This window comes from Thunnus albacares, chromosome 13 (genome assembly GCF_914725855.1).
Source record: "Thunnus albacares chromosome 13, fThuAlb1.1, whole genome shotgun sequence".
Taxonomy (NCBI): Eukaryota; Metazoa; Chordata; class Actinopteri; order Scombriformes; family Scombridae; genus Thunnus; species Thunnus albacares.
Window position 1 is genome coordinate 21,796,074 of NC_058118.1, and position 17,275 is coordinate 21,813,348.

The 17,275-nt window shown below is 39.4% G+C and overlaps 4 protein-coding genes across 4 annotated transcripts; 2 read left to right on the forward strand and 2 right to left on the reverse strand.

Moving 5' to 3' along the window:
* On the reverse strand, positions 1–1,857 carry LOC122996210 (tripartite motif-containing protein 16-like). Its single transcript, XM_044371816.1, has one exon. The coding sequence runs from the start codon at positions 1,855–1,857 to the stop codon at positions 175–177; it is 1,683 nt and encodes a 560-aa protein (XP_044227751.1). The 3' UTR covers positions 1–174.
* A 2,717-nt stretch (positions 1,858–4,574) lies between these two features.
* Positions 4,575–6,449, reverse strand: LOC122995250 (tripartite motif-containing protein 16-like). Its single transcript, XM_044370320.1, has one exon. It carries the CDS (start codon positions 6,447–6,449, stop codon positions 4,767–4,769), a length of 1,683 nt encoding a protein of 560 aa, XP_044226255.1. The 3' UTR covers positions 4,575–4,766.
* A 1,708-nt stretch (positions 6,450–8,157) lies between these two features.
* LOC122995249 (tripartite motif-containing protein 16-like) lies at positions 8,158–10,209 on the forward strand. The gene has a single exon (XM_044370319.1). The coding sequence runs from the start codon at positions 8,170–8,172 to the stop codon at positions 9,850–9,852; it is 1,683 nt and encodes a 560-aa protein (XP_044226254.1). The 5' UTR covers positions 8,158–8,169; the 3' UTR covers positions 9,853–10,209.
* An 852-nt stretch (positions 10,210–11,061) lies between these two features.
* txndc15 (thioredoxin domain containing 15) lies at positions 11,062–17,162 on the forward strand. The gene is made up of 6 exons (XM_044370321.1): positions 11,062–11,302; positions 13,346–13,665; positions 14,020–14,166; positions 14,879–15,042; positions 16,053–16,183; positions 16,780–17,162. The coding sequence occupies exons 1-6, from the start codon at positions 11,206–11,208 to the stop codon at positions 16,974–16,976; spliced, it is 1,056 nt and encodes a 351-aa protein (XP_044226256.1). The 5' UTR covers positions 11,062–11,205; the 3' UTR covers positions 16,977–17,162.
* Positions 17,163–17,275: the final 113 nt, after the last annotated feature.

The following is a 17,275-nucleotide window of genomic DNA, read 5'->3' on the forward strand; positions in this document are numbered from 1 at the left end:
AACTGAATTGTTATTAGACATTTCCATAATATTTTTCATTTTTTGTAGCAAATTCACAGTTCATCGTAGCGCCACCCATGATGTTCAATCTCTAAGAGATGCAGTGTAGACGCACTCTAACAAATACCACATAGCACCACAGATAAACAGCACAACATCTCACTGTGTAATAACTCATTTATACTTGAGATCACACAACTCAGCAGTGCCTCCAAGAGGATTTGGAAGCCAAAATCCGGGATAGAGAGGCTGAGTGAACGTGGTCTGGACTCTGTGGAGGAGAGTCATGGTTTCAGAGACACTGTAGAAAGTGAGAATACCTGCACTGTGATCCAGGTACACTCCGACTCTGGAGGACAGAGGACCTGAGATGGGAGTTAAGATTTTATTATGTCTGAATTGAGTTGAACCTCTGCTGTTACATTCTAATGTCCATGACTTTTCATTTAATCCAAATCCACATTTGTCCCTGGTCCCTGTCCTGCTAATATCCTTGTATGCGACTGCAATGACAACCTTCCCGCTCCACTCCACCTCCCAGTAACAACGTCCAGTCAGACCCTCTCTACTAAGGACCTGCCACCTTTCTAAGAATCTGTCTGGGTGACTGGAATATAACTGTTTTACTGCCATTAATGTTGCTTTTCTGTTGCTCTCACACAGTGACAAACGTGTGTGTGCTGTATTAGGATCCAATGTGATTTTCTGTGAATATCTCAAAAACTTGGTTCTGGTCTTGGGCTCGTCTAGTGCCAGTAAAACATCCACTTCAGTCACTGTCTGTGAGATTTTTGTCCATTCTTCACTCAGAACAGCCTGCAGTTTAGTTGTGGCCTCTGACACAGCTGTAGTCACATCCTCAAAGTACCAGAGAGAACAGATATTGATGCTGGGTAAGTCTGTAGATTCACTCACTTGAGAGAGTGAGGGGTAGTTGTTTAGAAAATGAAGGTGATCTTCTGTGTGAGAGAGCTGGTCCAGCTCAGCATCTTTCCTCCTCAGCTCACTTATCTCCTGCTGCATCTTCTCCTCAAGCTCTTTAACTCGACTTACTTCAGTTTTCTGCTGAGATCTGATCTGCTGCTTCACTTCAGAGCTTCTTTTCTCAATGAGACAGATCAACTCCTTGAAGATTTTCTCACTGTCATTCACAGCCTTATCAGCAGACAGATTGATAGCCTCCACCTCTTGTTGAAGCACTTTCACGTCTTTCTCTCGGTCCTGGATTCTCTGTTGGATTTTTTGCTGACTCACTCCCAGCTGTGTCTGCTTCTCAGCCCTTTCTGCTGCAGCTGAGACTGTGTCGTGGCCTTTATGTTCATCCATGGAGCAGAGATAACAGATACACTGCTGATCAGTGCGGCAGAAAATCTTCATCACCTCGTCGTGGTGAGAGCAGATGTTCTCCTGAAGCTTTAAAGTGGCTTCAACCAGCTTGTGTTTCTTTAAAAGTGCTACATCATAGTGAGGCTGGAGGTGTTGCTCACAGTAAGAAGCCATACACACCAGACAGGACTTGACAGCTTTCAGCTTCCTCTCAGTGCAGTAATCACAGGCCACGTCTCCAGGTCCCGCATAGCACCGATCGGGTGGAGCAGCTTTGAGTCCTACTGTCTTTAGTTCCTCCACTAACTCTGCAAACATGGTGTTTTTCACCAGGACAGGCCTCGGTGTGAATCTCTTCCTGCACTGAGGGCAGCTGTAGATTTTCTTTTGATCTTCCACATCCCAGCAGTCTTTAATACAGCTCATGCAGTAGCTGTGCCCACAAGGAATAGTCACTGGATCTTTCAGAAGATCCAGACAGATCGAACAGCTCAGTTTTTCTCGGTTCAGCTGAATCACTTGCTGCGCCATTTCTTCTCTTGACGACAGTGAATGTCAGTGAGTTTCACTTTCTTTTACCGGGTAAAAGCTGTGATCACGTTCATTCGCTGATCTGCAGCGTATGGGCTTTTCAGCTGTTGCATTTCATCACATGGTGTTTACACCCTTCCTTACACTGGCAGATCTGTGAAAGGGGAGGGAACTAAAATATCTCAACTGAATGCAGTTTCTATGGGGGGCGGGGTTATATACATTTGGTTATTATACATTTGTGCTTCATTCCAGGTAGAGGAGTTGGCTGAGAACTGCAGTGTGTCTTTAGTCTTCCATTATAGTCTATAGTTCAGATAACTACAGAATAAAAATGGACTACATACATTTAGACAATTAAAACTTCAAATACATCCAAAAAATGAGGGAAAAGAGGATAAATCTCTTCTTAAATATCTTATATTTCAGTAGATATTATGCTTAAATGCTGCCTCTTCCAATGCCATCATGACATCCCTTTCCACAAAATGGGTTGGGGGGGGGGTGCGGGCTTTTTATATGTCAAGGTTGTGGTTTGGGCCGCAGGCTAAAATGACATTTTAACCAGCTGCCCAAACCATAACCATATGAAACCCTTAGCTAAGTCACCTCTGTCTTTCTAACGAGCTGAAACATGTTCCTGAGATTTTACCACTGGACTAAACTAACTAACTGTATATAAAGTAGTTGAAACTAGCTCCACCTCCAGCAGCAACAACAGTAACATGCTGCTCTAACACTGATGCTTCAGTATTAATAATCTAATAATGTCATATATAATAATATATCAGTCAGAGAGACCAAACCACTACTTTTACTTCAATACTTTAAGCACATTTTGCTGCTAATACTTATGTACTTTTACTTAAAAGTCATTTGATAAAAGTGACAACATTGTTAATAAAAGTTTCTAAATCTTTTCACAGTTTAAGTTTCAGCTGTAAATTCTAGGCTAAGCAAAGAGTGTGATTCTTGTATTTGTCTGTAAATGCATTCATGGACTTTCCCCTGACAATTGGTTGACATAATACAAAGATGTGTCCCTTATATCAACAAACTCTCTGCTGCTCACTTTACCAAACAAGACAAACAGTAAAGCTGCCGTTTGTAGTTCTGGACTCAAAATGACAAATTCTCTGCTGCTTGATCTGAGGAGAGAAATATCAACTGAGGCTTGTAAGCATTTATTCAAACTTTATGTCATTAATATTTTATTTATATTTTTAATATCTTATCCTTCTCCCCCTCATTTTAATTGTCCAAATGGTCTGCTCTTAATTTTATTTTATTTTCAGCCATTACTCTCTATGTAAAGCACGCTGAGCTCCATTATGCATATGAAAGGTGTTGTATAAATGGAGTTCCCAGTGTATGTAGTCCATTTTTATTCCGCAGTTATCTGAACTGTAGACTATAAAGGAGGACTAAAGACACACTGCACTTCTCCAGTCACTCCTCTTCCTGGAATGAAACACAACTTCATAATCCCTCCTTCTTCACCTTTTCATAGAAACTCTGTTCAGAGTCCATTCAGTTGAGATATTTTAGTTCCCTCCCCTTTCATGGATCTGCCAGTGTAAGGATGGGTAAAAACACCAAAAAATATTACTTCACATTTTGAGTGTTTTTGAGGCGACGTGATCGCCCAGTTATTACTAAAGTGTGATTGGCGAAGCCGGTAAAGCTTTGTATAATTCCCATTTTATTCCTGCATGATTGTTGTGGAATGTTCAAAAGTTGTGTAATAAATCTGAAAGTAACACCGTTTGTTGACAAGTTGTTTTGAAATGTTTCCTTTGCAAACATTTCACAAACTTAAAATCAATATCATGATTATGCTTTTCTGGTGAAATTACCTGTCACCTCCAACATAAAGTTGAGGTTATTTGATCACTTGATTGATCTCTCTGAGTGTTTGTCTGATACCAAAATATCTGGAAAAACTGACGATCAGAAAGAAATGTGTTCTGTAACGAGTACTGCAAAATTCTTTCCCTCCAGAAAGTCTTATGGGCAGGTGTGTCGGATCATAAACTAAAAGTGTGAAAAGACCAAAACATCACACACACTGTCGATCACTTCTAATCACTTTATTAACAATGTTTCGGTCCTCAGACCTTCATCAGACAAGATTCAAGAAATTTAATACAAAAACTATTGATTTTTGTGATATATTACAGTGAAAGAAGCAATATACAGCATTTGAAGTGAAATCTAAAACATGTTGTCTGTGCAAAGTTTTTTCATGTACTTTTACTATTTATTTATTTCAAGAATCTTCCTAAAATTTTTAACATGTAAAAATACCTAAAGTCACACTTGCAAAAATGATTTTTTTTTTTTAAATTAAAAATTATATATACTACCACAGAGTACTGTACCAACTTTTACTAATGTTTTGTCATGTACTTTTTAGGTAATGTTATACATTATTTTTTAAAAAAAATTAAAAAACAGAAATGCAATTTTGCAACATCATTACAAGAGCTAGTATGCTGCACAGACAGCAGTAGAGTAAAAAGTAAACATTAAATCTTACAAATTACATTCATGAAGGACAAAAATTACATTGCTTAGAAAATATTACAATCATTCAACAAATGCTTTTGTCTAAAGCGACAAACAAAAATCCAAATACATATATATATGTTTATTACAGACAGTACATTATTTATTTTGTAGTTTTAATTAAGCCCATTTATAAAATCACCAAATTAAATTTTAAGTAGGATGAAAACTGAATTGTTATTAGACATTTCCATAATATTTTTCATTTTTTGTAGCAAATTCACAGTTCATCGTAGCGCCACCCATGATGTTCAATCTCTAAGAGATGCAGTGTAGACGCACTCTAACAAATACCACATAGCACCACAGATAAACAGCACAACATCTCACTGTGTAATAACTCATTTATACTTGAGATCACACAACTCAGCAGTGCCTCCAAGAGGATTTGGAAGCCAAAATCCGGGATAGAGAGGCTGAGTGAACGTGGTCTGGACTCTGTGGAGGAGAGTCATGGTTTCAGAGACACTGTAGAAAGTCAGAATACCTGCACTGTGATCCAGGTACACTCCGACTCTGGAGGACAGAGGACCTGAGATGGGAGTTAAGATTTTATTATGTCTGAATTGAGTTGAACCTCTGCTGTTACATTCTAATGTCCATGACTTTTCATTTAATCCAAATCCACATTTGTCCCTGGTCCCTGTCCTGCTAATATCCTTGTATGTGACTGCAATGACAACCTTCCCGCTCCACTCCACCTCCCAGTAACAACGTCCAGTCAGACCCTCTCTACTAAGGACCTGCCACCTTTCTAAGAATCTGTCTGGGTGACTGGAATATAACTGTTTTACTGCCATTAATGTTGCTTTTCTGTTGCTCTCACACAGTGACAAACGTGTGTGTGCTGTATTAGGATCCAATGTGATTTTCTGTGAATATCTCAAAAACTTGGTTCTGGTCTTGGGCTCGTCTAGTGCCAGTAAAACATCCACTTCAGTCACTGTCTGTGAGATTTTTGTCCATTCTTCACTCAGAACAGCCTGCAGTTTAGTTGTGGCCTCTGACACAGCTGTAGTCACATCCTCAAAGTACCAGAGAGAACAGATATTGATGCTGGGTAAGTCTGTAGATTCACTCACTTGAGAGAGTGAGGGGTAGTTGTTTAGAAAATGAAGGTGATCTTCTGTGTGAGAGAGCTGGTCCAGCTCAGCATATTTCCTCCTCAGCTCACTTATCTCCTGCTGCATCTTCTCCTCAAGCTCTTTAACTCGACTTACTTCAGTTTTCTGCTGAGATCTGATCTGTTGCTTCACTTCAGAGCTTCTTTTCTCAATGAGACAGATCAACTCCTTGAAGATTTTCTCACTGTCATTCACAGCCTTATCAGCAGACAGATTGATAGCCTCCACCTCTTGTTGAAGCACTTTCACGTCTTTCTCTCGGTCCTGGATTCTCTGTTGGATTTTTTGCTGACTCACTCCCAGCTGTGTCTGCTTCTCAGCCCTTTCTGCTGCAGCTGAGACTGTGTCGTGGCCTTTATGTTCATCCATGGAGCAGAGATAACAGATACACTGCTGATCAGTGCGGCAGAAAATCTTCATCACCTCGTCGTGGTGAGAGCAGATGTTCTCCTGAAGCTTTAAAGTGGCTTCAACCAGCTTGTGTTTCTTTAAAAGTGCTACATCATAGTGAGGCTGGAGGTGTTGCTCACAGTAAGAAGCCATACACACCAGACAGGACTTGACAGCTTTCAGCTTCCTCTCAGTGCAGTAATCACAGGCCACGTCTCCAGGTCCCGCATAGCACCGATCGGGTGGAGCAGCTTTGAGTCCTACTGTCTTTAGTTCCTCCACTAACTCTGCAAACATGGTGTTTTTCACCAGGACAGGCCTCGGTGTGAATCTCTTCCTGCACTGAGGGCAGCTGTAGATTTTCTTTTGATCTTCCACATCCCAGCAGTCTTTAATACAGCTCATGCAGTAGCTGTGCCCACAAGGAATAGTCACTGGATCTTTCAGAAGATCCAGACAGATCGAACAGCTCAGTTTTTCTCGGTTCAGCTGAATCACTTGCTGCGCCATTTCTTCTCTTGACGACAGTGAATGTCAGTGAGTTTCACTTTCTTTTACCGGGTAAAAGCTGTGATCACGTTCATTCGCTGATCTGCAGCGTATGGGCTTTTCAGCTGTTGCATTTCATCACATGGTGTTTACACCCTTCCTTACACTGGCAGATCTGTGAAAGGGGAGGGAACTAAAATATCTCAACTGAATGCAGTTTCTATGGGGGGCGGGCTTAAACAATGGTGCTTCATTCCAGGTAGAGGAGTTGCTTGAGAACTGCAGTGTGTCTTTAGTCTTCCATTATAGTCTACAGTTCAGATAACTACAGAATAAAAATGGACTACATACACTGGGAACTACACTGATATAAACAACACCCTTCATATCCAAAATGCAACTCAACGTGCTTTACATAAAGAGTAATGATAGAGCTTCAAATACGTCCAAAAAATGAGGGAAAAGAGGATAAATCGCTTCTTAAATATCTTATATTTCAATAGATATTATGCTTAAATGCTCAAGGTTGTGGTTTGGGCGCAGGCTAAAATGACATTTTAACCAGCTGCCCAAACCATAACCATACGAAACCCTTAGCTAAGTCACCTCTGTCTTTCTAACGAGCTGAAACATGTTCCTGAGATTTTACCACTGGACTAAACTAACTAACTGTATATAAAGTAGTTGAAACTAGCTCCACCTCCAGCAGCTACAACAATAACATGCTGCTCTAACACTGATGCTTCAGTATTAATAATCTAATGATGTCATATATAATAATATATCAGTCAGAGAGACCAAACCACTACTTTTACTTCAATACTTTAAGCACATTTTGCTGCTAATACTTATGTACTTTTACTTAAAAGTCATTTGATAAAAGTGACAGCATTGATAATAAAAGTTTCTAAATCTTTTCACAGTTTCAGTTTCAGCTGTAAATTCTTGGCTAAGCAAAGAGTGTGATTCTTGTATTTGTCTGTAAATGCATTCATGGACTTTCCCCTGACAATTGGTTGACATAATACAAAGATGTGTCCCTTATATCAACAAACTCTCTGCTGCTCACTTTACCAAACAAGAAAAACAGTAAAGCTGCCGTTTGTAGTTCTGGACTCAATTCTGGACAAATTCTCTGCTGCTTGATCTGAGGAGAGAAATATCCACTGAGGCTTGTAAGCATTTATTCAAACTTTATGTCATTAATATTTTATTTATATTTTTAACATCTTATCCTTCTCCCCCTCATTTTTTTGGATGTATCTTGAAGTTTTAATTGCCTAAATGGTCTGCTCTTAATTTTATTTTATTTTCAGCCATTACTCTCTATGTAAAGCATGCTGAGCTCCATTATGCATATGAAAGGTGTTGTATAAATGGAGTTCCCAGTGTATGTAGTCCATTTTTATTCCGCAGTTATCTGAACTGTAGACTATAAAGGAGGACTAAAGACACACTGCACTTCTCCAGTCACTCCTCTTCCTGGAATGTAACACAACTTCATAATCCCTCCTTCTTCACCTCTTCATAGAAACTCTGTTCAGAATCCATTCAGTTGAGATATTTTAGTTCCCTCCCCTTTCACAGATCTGCCAGTGTCAGGATGGGTGTAAACACCATGTGATGAAATGCAACAGCTGAAAAGCCCATACGCTGCAGATCAGCGAATGAACGTGAGCACAGCTTTTACTCGGTAAAAGAAAGTGAAACTCACTGACATTCACTGTCGTCTAGAGAAGAAATGGCGCAGCAAGTGATTCAGCTGAACCGAGAAAAACTGAGCTGTTCGATCTGTCTGGATCTTCTGAAAGATCCAGTAACTATTCCTTGTGGGCACAGCTACTGCATGAGCTGTATTAAAGACTGCTGGGATGTGGAAGATCAAAAGAAAATCTACAGCTGCCCTCAGTGCAGGCAGAGCTTCACACCGAGGCCTGTCCTGGTGAAAAACACCATGTTTGCAGACTTAGTGGAGGAACTAAAGACAGTAGGACTCAAAGCTGCTCCACCTGATCGGTGCTATGCGGGACCTGGAGACGTGGCCTGTGATTTCTGCACTGAGAGGAAGCTGAAAGCTGTCAAGTCCTGTCTGGTGTGTGTGGCTTCTTACTGTGAGCAACATCTCCAGCCTCACTATGATGTACCACCGTTAAAGAAACACAAGCTGGTTGAAGCCACTTTAAAGCTTCAGGAGAACATCTGCTCTCACCACGACGAGGTGATGAAGATTTTCTGCCGCACTGATCAGCAGTGTATCTGTTATCTCTGCTCCATGGATGAACATAAAGGCCACGACACAGTCTCAGCTGCAGCAGAAAGGGCTGAGAAGCAGACACAGCTGGGAGTGAGTCAGCAAAAAATCCAACAGAGAATCCAGGACCGAGAGAAAGACGTGAAAGTGCTTCAACAAAAGATGGAGGCTATCAATCTGTCTGCTGATAAGGCTGTGAATGACAGTGAGAAAATCTTCAAGGAGTTGATCTGTCTCATTGAGAAAAGAAGCTCTAAAGTGAAGCAGCAGATCAGATCTCAGCAGAAAACTGAAGTAAGTCGAGTTAAAGAGCTTGAGGAGAAGATGCAGCAGGAGATAAGTGAGCTGAAGAGGAAAGATGCTGAGCTGGACCAGCTCTCGCACACAGAAGATCACCTTCATTTTCTAAACAACTACCCCTCACTCTCTCAAGTGAGTGAATCTACAGACTTACCCAGCATCAATATCTGTTCTCTCCGGTACTTTGAGGATGTGACTACAGCTGTGTCAGAGGCCACAACTAAACTGCAGGCTGTTCTGAGTGAAGAATGGACAAAAATCTCACAGACAGTGACTGAAGTGGATGTTTTACTGGCACAAGACGAGCCCAAGACCAGAGCTGAGTTCTTGAGATATTCACAGAAAATCACATTGGATCCTAATACAGCACATGCATGTTTGTCACTGTGTGAGAGCAACAAAAAAGCAACATTAATGGCAGTAAAACAGTTATATTCAAGTCACCCAGACAGATTTCTTGAATGGTGGCAGGTCCTTAGTAGAGAGGGTCTGACTGGACGTTGTTACTGGGAGGTGGAGTGGAGCGGGAAGGTTGACATCGCAGTCACATACAAGGATATTAGCAGAACAGGGACCATGGACAAATGTGGATTTGGATTTAATGAAAAGTCATGGACATTAGAATGTAACAGCAGAGGTTCAACTCAATTCAGACATAATAAAATCGTAACTCCCATCTCAGGTCCTCTGTCCTCCAGAGTCGGAGTGTACCTGGATCACAGTGCAGGTATTCTGACTTTCTACAGTGTCTCTGAAACCATGACTCTCCTCCACAGAGTCCAGACCACGTTCACTCAGCCTCTCTATCCCGGATTTTGGCTTCCAGATCCTGCTGGAGGCACTGCTGAGTTGTGTGATCTCAAGTATAAATGAGTTATTACACAGTGAGATTTTATGCTGTTTATCTGTGGTGCTATGTGGTATTTGTTAGAGTGCGTCTACACTGCATCTCTTAGAGATTGAACATCATGGGTGGCGCTACAATGAACTGTGAATTTGCTACATATCGATTACACTTGTTTCTTGTTTGATACTTACATTATATTTACATTTTCATTGTAGTGTATGCTGTGCATGAAAAATATTATGGAAATGTCTAATGACAATTCAGTTTTCTTCCTCCTTAAAATTGAATTTGGTGATTATATAAATGGGATTAATTAAAACTACGAAATGTACTGTATGTCACAATATATATATGTATTTGGATTTTTGTTTGTCACTTTAGACAAAAGTGTTTGTCAAATTATTGTAATATAATTAATAATAAATATAAAAAATGTAATTTTAGTCTTTTGTGAATGTAATTTGTAAAATTTAATGTTTACTTTTTAGTCTACTGCTGTCTGTGCTGCATATTAGCTCTTGTAATGATATTGCAAAATTGCATTTCTGTTATTATTTTTAAATTTTTTTTTATGTATAACATTACCCAAAAAGTACATGACAAAACATTAGTAACAGTTGGTACAGTACTCTGTGGTAGCTTATATAATTTTTAATTTTAAAAAATCATCTTTTTAAGTGTGACTTCAAGTGTTTTACATGTTAAAACTTTTTAGGAAGATTCTGTTTGCCAGATCCTAGAAATAAATGACCAGTCACCACTTCAACAAACCTCTCATCTTTAATGAAATTGCACAGACAACTATTTAACCTCAAATGCTCCATGTTGCTACTTTCACTGCAATATATCACAAAAATCAATCGTTTTTGTACTAAATTTCATGAATCTTGCCCGATGAAGGTCTGAGGACCAAAACATGACCCTGACTACACACTGTTATTTGTAAGACGTCAAAAGCCAAAAAGGTTGGAAACCACTGGTTTCACCTTTAACAATGTATTGTATTTTAAAAGCTTGTTCTATTATCCATTGGGTCAAATCTTCATCTAAAAAGTAACTAAAGCTGTCAAATGTCGTGGAATGGAGGTATAGAGTAGCATCAAGGAAATACCCAAGTAAAGTACAAGTACTTCAGTACAGTACTTGAGTAAATGTACTCCGTTACTTTCCACCACTGCATAACAGCGACTTGCTCTAAAGCTGTATACATAAAGCTTATCTATCTGGTCCGGAAGCTGAATTCGGAGGTGTAACATTTTCAGTCGTCCGTCGCAGCATAGAAACATTCGTTCCTATGAGCCGATCAACAACAGCATCATATCACATCTCAAAATGTCGTGATAACCGATCATATTTACATCTTGCTACATTTGAAAATTATGACGGGGTTTTTGAACACACTTCACATCTCGTATGTTTTATTTTTTACGTTGTATCACTCTAACGTTCAGACGTTTTCGTCTGTGACAGCACAAGGTAAGAGACAAGCAGCCGCTCGTTAGCTAGACATTGCTAGCAAAACACTGCGGTTAAAGGATTAATGTCAACTTTTAACTAACTGGTTCTACTAATTTCATGAAGATAGTTGTGTCAGTGTGGTGTTCACGTTTTAGCCAGATGTCGACTCATCTAAAAGGACCCTGTCCAGTGCTCCAAACCCAAACTGGACATTATTGATGTTGTAAACTGATAATCAAACGTTTATGAACCCATTAACGTTATTTGACCTCGAATTTCTAGTGGTAGTGATGAAGTCACGGTTAATAACGTTAAGCTTTATTTGTTAAAATACTAGTAATGAAGAGGTTTGAGTAAAATTAGGAACTTTTATGCACCAAGCTAAAACTAATTTGACATTTCTGAGATCACATTAGCTGAGCACCAATATATACTGCAGTAGCTCTGTGAAAATATCCTCAGTTGCCTGTTTATTAACATAACAGCCCTGCAATTAATCCTGAATGCTTAAAGGTCATAATGTTTATTCTCATCGATATTAAAGGATAGGTTCAAGTATGTCTCAAAACAACAGTCAGGTGCCTAAATGAACACTGAAGGAGGTTTTCCTCTGTAATCATGCCTCCTGGTCATACTGGCTATTAAAAGATCCCCTTCAAATGTGCTTTTAATGTAAGTTATGGTGGGCCAAACAATTATTTTGTGCAAAAATGCATTTAAAAGTTTATCTGAAGCTTATATGAGGCTTCAGCAGTCTGGGTTAATCATATCAAGTGGATATCTGCCACATTTACAATCTTTTTAGCATCAAATTCCCTCTTTGTGTTTCTCTGTTGAGCTGCAGAGGAAGTATTATAACAGAAAGAGGGACTTTGGCACTAAAAAACACTGTAATGTTGAAAGAAATCTACTTGATTTGACTCATTTTTTAGTCAATCAATTTTTAGAACTTTTCTGAAGCTTCATATTAACTTCAGATAAAGGAAGTTTGTGGATTTTTTCCCCCATCACTTACATTGTAAGTGCATTATGAAGGGATCTTCTAATGGCCAGTATGAACAAGAGGAATGATTATGGCAAGACAAACCTGTTTCAACGTTAATTTTGGCACCTGACTGTTGTTTTAAGACTTGAAAAATTGTGAATCCATTTTTTTGAGGTTGTAGTTTGTGATACAATATATCAGTACCACAAACTACAACCCTCAAAATGTTCATAAAGTTGACTCAATGCCTTTTTTAAAATCAGTTTCAACAAAAACTGAATACAAAAACCTCCTTGAAGGTAGAGTTTATTTAAGGCAGGGCTGTTGTTTTAGACTGCGTTCGTTTTAGCTAGATATAATCTAAATGGGCAACAAAGTGTAGATTAGGGCTACAACTAATGATTGTTTTCATTACAGATTAGTCTGCTGATTATTTTCTTGATTAATTGATTAATCCTTTGGTATATGAAAGAACAGAAAAAATTTTTCCTGTCACAGTTTCCTAAAGCCCAATGTAACATCTTGAAAAGTTTTGTCCGACCAACGGCCCTATATTTTTAATTTGCTGTAATGGAAGCAAATTCTTACTTTACATACAACAAATCTAAGGACCTGGAACCATTAAATATATGGCATTTCTGCTTGAAAATGACTTAAACGATCACTCAATTATTGAAATAGTTGTCGATAAATTTTCTGTTGATTGACTAATCGAATAATCGTTGCCGCTCTGGTGTACATATTCTTCGGTCGATCTTATCTAGCCTGATAATCAGACTTAATTGCCATTTTGTTTCATTGCCAGTTGTGATTCAGAGATCTGGAACCAGGCTAGCCCTTTTCAGTGCAACTTCCTTTAATGGAACATTTCCCTTATGTAAAAAGATCTAGGACTTTCAGGTCACTCAGCACTTCTCATGGGAGGTTAATGTCAACTTAAGGCGGAGAAAAAGAGAGCTGTTATTAGAAGTAATAGATTATCTTCAGAGAAACTACCAAAAGCTCATCTCTAGCAGTAGGGCAGCCATGAAAGAAATGTCTTACATACTGAGCTTGATTTATAATTTACTTTTCAGAGAATGACGAATCACTGGAGCTCGTGCTGTCAGAGGATGCAGTGTCCGACTTGGAGAACAGCCCCAAGTTTGTGGAGACAGAAGACCTGGAATCTCTGCCGAAGAGGCAGTTCAAGACAGCAGAGATTGCAGACGCTGTGATGGGGACTGAAACCCCCATCGATCCATCTGACATTGAGTCTCTCTTCCCCAAAAATGTGAAAGACTTTCAGTCAGGCTTCTCCCCGCCTTGTGACGAGAACAGCGCCCTGTGTGGTTCACCTGCTCCGGCTGCTAAAGGAGCATCACTGGAGGAGAGGAGCATTGACATGTCACAGCAGGTTACTAACTGGAACCACTATGACAAAAAGATGTGAATATGAGTAGCTATAATATAGTGTGGCTTTGGTTTTGGGCCTTTACCAGACACTTTAAAACTCCCTGCCCTCAATTTATAACAGAAGGTTTGTTAAAAGTCACAAAAGTCACACTTTATAAAACTCCCTTCCATAATAAACTGAACTTCATGAGTAAAATTGGTGAAGTCTCCCTTTAAGCTTTGTTTGGGTTTAGATTTTATATTCGGATGTCATCTGAGCATCAATTCTGTAGAAGCAAGCCGTCAATTAAGTCAATAAACACAGTGATGAGTGAAGTACCCGGTAGTTGACTTCTCCTTTAATTTTTACTTGCAGGTCACTCTTGACATGGTGCATGCGGAAGTCACGGCAACAGAGGAACAGAACTCCACAGAGACGGCGAAGACATACAAGGTCAACTGTGATAAGAGGAACATCACAGGAATGGACAACTTCACTGTGCAGGTCCTCAACGCTTCACAGGTATTTATGCTTCCCTCTGAGGCTCACTAGTTGAGGGATGCCATTAAAGATCCCCTCCAGACATGTATTAAGACATGCAAAAATACTCTGCATGGAACAATAATGTGTGCTTTAATTGCATCTATTCCTTCTCTCTTATTAAAAATTCCAGAATCTATAAATATACAAATACATTTCATTACAAAAGTTTAACTGCTGGACACAAGATGTCTCCTACTTCACTGAAAAGTCAGTGTATGTGCACTGGAGGCTTCAAGTTTCCATGTCACACTTGTGTAAATTGAATATTGGACCAGGATTGGCTTCCAAACTATTTGTGATGTCACAAATCATGCTCGTAGGCCGTCCCTTAAAATCAAATTTTCAGCGAGCACAGAGAAACTTTCCACTTCCTGCAGATAATTGTGAAAACAGCCTTCCGGGGTCAAACTCTGCACCACATCAATCTGTATTCTGCACAGTGAGCAGTTTGTAGACTGATGTTTAGACCAGGGAGCTATTTCAGACACTCAGTACTATGTTGTTAACTCTTATGCATGTGCCATAATACCTGAGAGGACATTTTTGACTCAGTACTTTATAGCTTGGCACCAAAAAAAGTCCAGACATCCTTCTGTTTTTATCCCTCAAATAAAATGCTGGAGTGGGAGATCTGCTATTTCTTTCACAGAGAGGAAGCTAAATGTGTGTCATTGTTCTTTATTTCTCTCAGGACCTGATGGAGTACCTGAATGCTAACAGCACAGAGTGCTCTGTGGTGCTTTTCTTCACCACCTGGTGCCAATTCTCAGCCAGCCTCGCACCTCACTTCAACGCCCTGCCTCGAGTCTTTCCCAGCATGCATTTCCTGGCACTGGATGCCTCGCAGCACAGCAGGTGAATTCTCTCATTTTCTGGGGTTTACATGTGTCATCTCTTCCTCAGTGAAACTCAGGCCTCTTTATAAGGGCATCAAGTGATTTCTGATTTTTTCTCTCTCTGTGGCTCGCGTAACTTCAGCTAGTAACTGGTAGACACATTTTTATAAGCAACTAGCAAACTAGCTAATTAGATTAGGGATCCAACAAGGGATTATTTTCATTATCGATGAATCAATTAATTGTTTTATCTATAAAATGTCAGAAAATACTGAAAAATTACCAGTATAATTGCCCAATAAAGGTGATGTCAATCAATGTCTTGTTTTGTTTGACCAACAGTCCTAAACCCAAAGATACTTTGTTTACAATGATATAAAACAGAAATAAATTTGAGAATCTGGAACCTGTTGATTAATTAACTGACTAATTGTTGTAGCTGTTGATCTAACAGAAATGTCCACTGTGGAGAAGTTGAAAATATGTATATTATGTGTTTGTAAGTTGGCAAAACTACACATTTGAAAGTGTGTGGACATTAAAAATCTTACTTAAACCAATCTTATGTTAACTAAAAACTCTCTGTAAGCTTAGACAGTGCTCACACATGTTCTTTGCTTGAGACACATATCAGAATAAATTAAAGCAAGGCTAATTGTACACTGAGTTCGCAGGAAAATCCAAACTTTGATGATAACATTTAAGGTCATAATTAGTGGTGATGTTGTATTGGATTGAATTATATTGAGAGGTGTTTGTAATATTCTGTCCTCCTCATGTATGCACTGTGAATGGTGGTGGACAAAACAATAGAAACACCTTTAAATATAATGCAGATCAATCTATTAACTACAGCCTCAAAAACACCATAGAGTTGAATCAACACCCTTTTGAAAAAGTCTCAACCAAAACTGAACATTATAAGCTTCATTAAGATAATTTTTTGCAGCCTTTAGATTGATAATTCTGTATATCAGATCAGATATCTAAAACCAAATTGTCATTTGTCTTTCTCGTGTCTTCCACCAGCCTCTCGACGAGGTTTGGGACGGTGGCAGTTCCCAACATCCTGCTGTTCCAGGGGGCCAAACCCATGGCTCGCTTCAACCACACAGACAGAACGCTGGACATGCTCACCTCCTTCATCACTAACCAGACAGGTACAATTAATCTAGAAACTGTCCGAAATAATGCTTGTTTTTATGTTTGAGACTGCAACATGACGTGAGCGCTCACTTGCTGCTGTTTAGGTTTTGATTGGTCACTTCCTGTTAGTGACCACACGTGATGAAATAATAATTTTGACAGTAGAGAAAAAAATCTGCTCGTTCTCAGTGACAGGCGTTACGACTTTGCTTCTGTTGCTGGAAGACATTATGCACAATCACTTAGGTCACTTTGTTGGGTGTTGGAAGTCTTGAAGTGATGTCTTTATTTAATTTCTCAAAGTTTGCTTCATACACTACGAGGTTGACTTGTGGTAAGAAAACACCTGTTGCTGCTACATCTGGATATCTGACACCTGACTTCTCAGAATCCTTCATGAAAGTTGGTGCACGTTAACACGTAGACTTACAAAAAATAAATAAATAATTTGGATGGTCCAAAGACAATTTTATGGGACAGGAGAAAAGGATCTCCTCTTTACAAACTAAATATCTGCATATTTTTTTTTTGTGACATAGATACTAAATCGTGTACCAACGCTGCTCATCAAGAATGTCTCGTTTTCTGAAATACTGTGTATGTGCTCCAGGGTTTGAAGCGGACCCCAACAGAAACGTGACAGACGCAGACCGCCTGGGCCCCCTCCCCAGTGTCCCGGTGAGGAGCATCGACTGGTTGCTGGTCTTCTCTGTCCTCTTCATCATGGGCTTTACTACGTACGCCATCCTGCGGACAGACAGCATCCGCTGGCTCATACCGGGACAGGAGCACGAGCATCAGGACTGAAACATACAGACTGCAAGTCGCTGGATGTAAAGAATTATTTGATAACCGATTGTGTTTGTTATTAAAACTAGCAGTTCCTAATTTGCTGATGTTTAAATTTGTTTGATGAACAAAATGAATAACTTGGTTTACATTAAAGAATATAATGATTTGTTGGAGTTGGTTATGTTAAAGTCTAATCTAAAAGCTTGTGTTTCTGTTTTTTTGTGCATTTTCTTCTGTGCCTTGTATTAGATATTCACTTTCAGCCATAATCCTGATGTATAAAGTACAAAAAAGCTGTAACTCTAGGTAGGAGG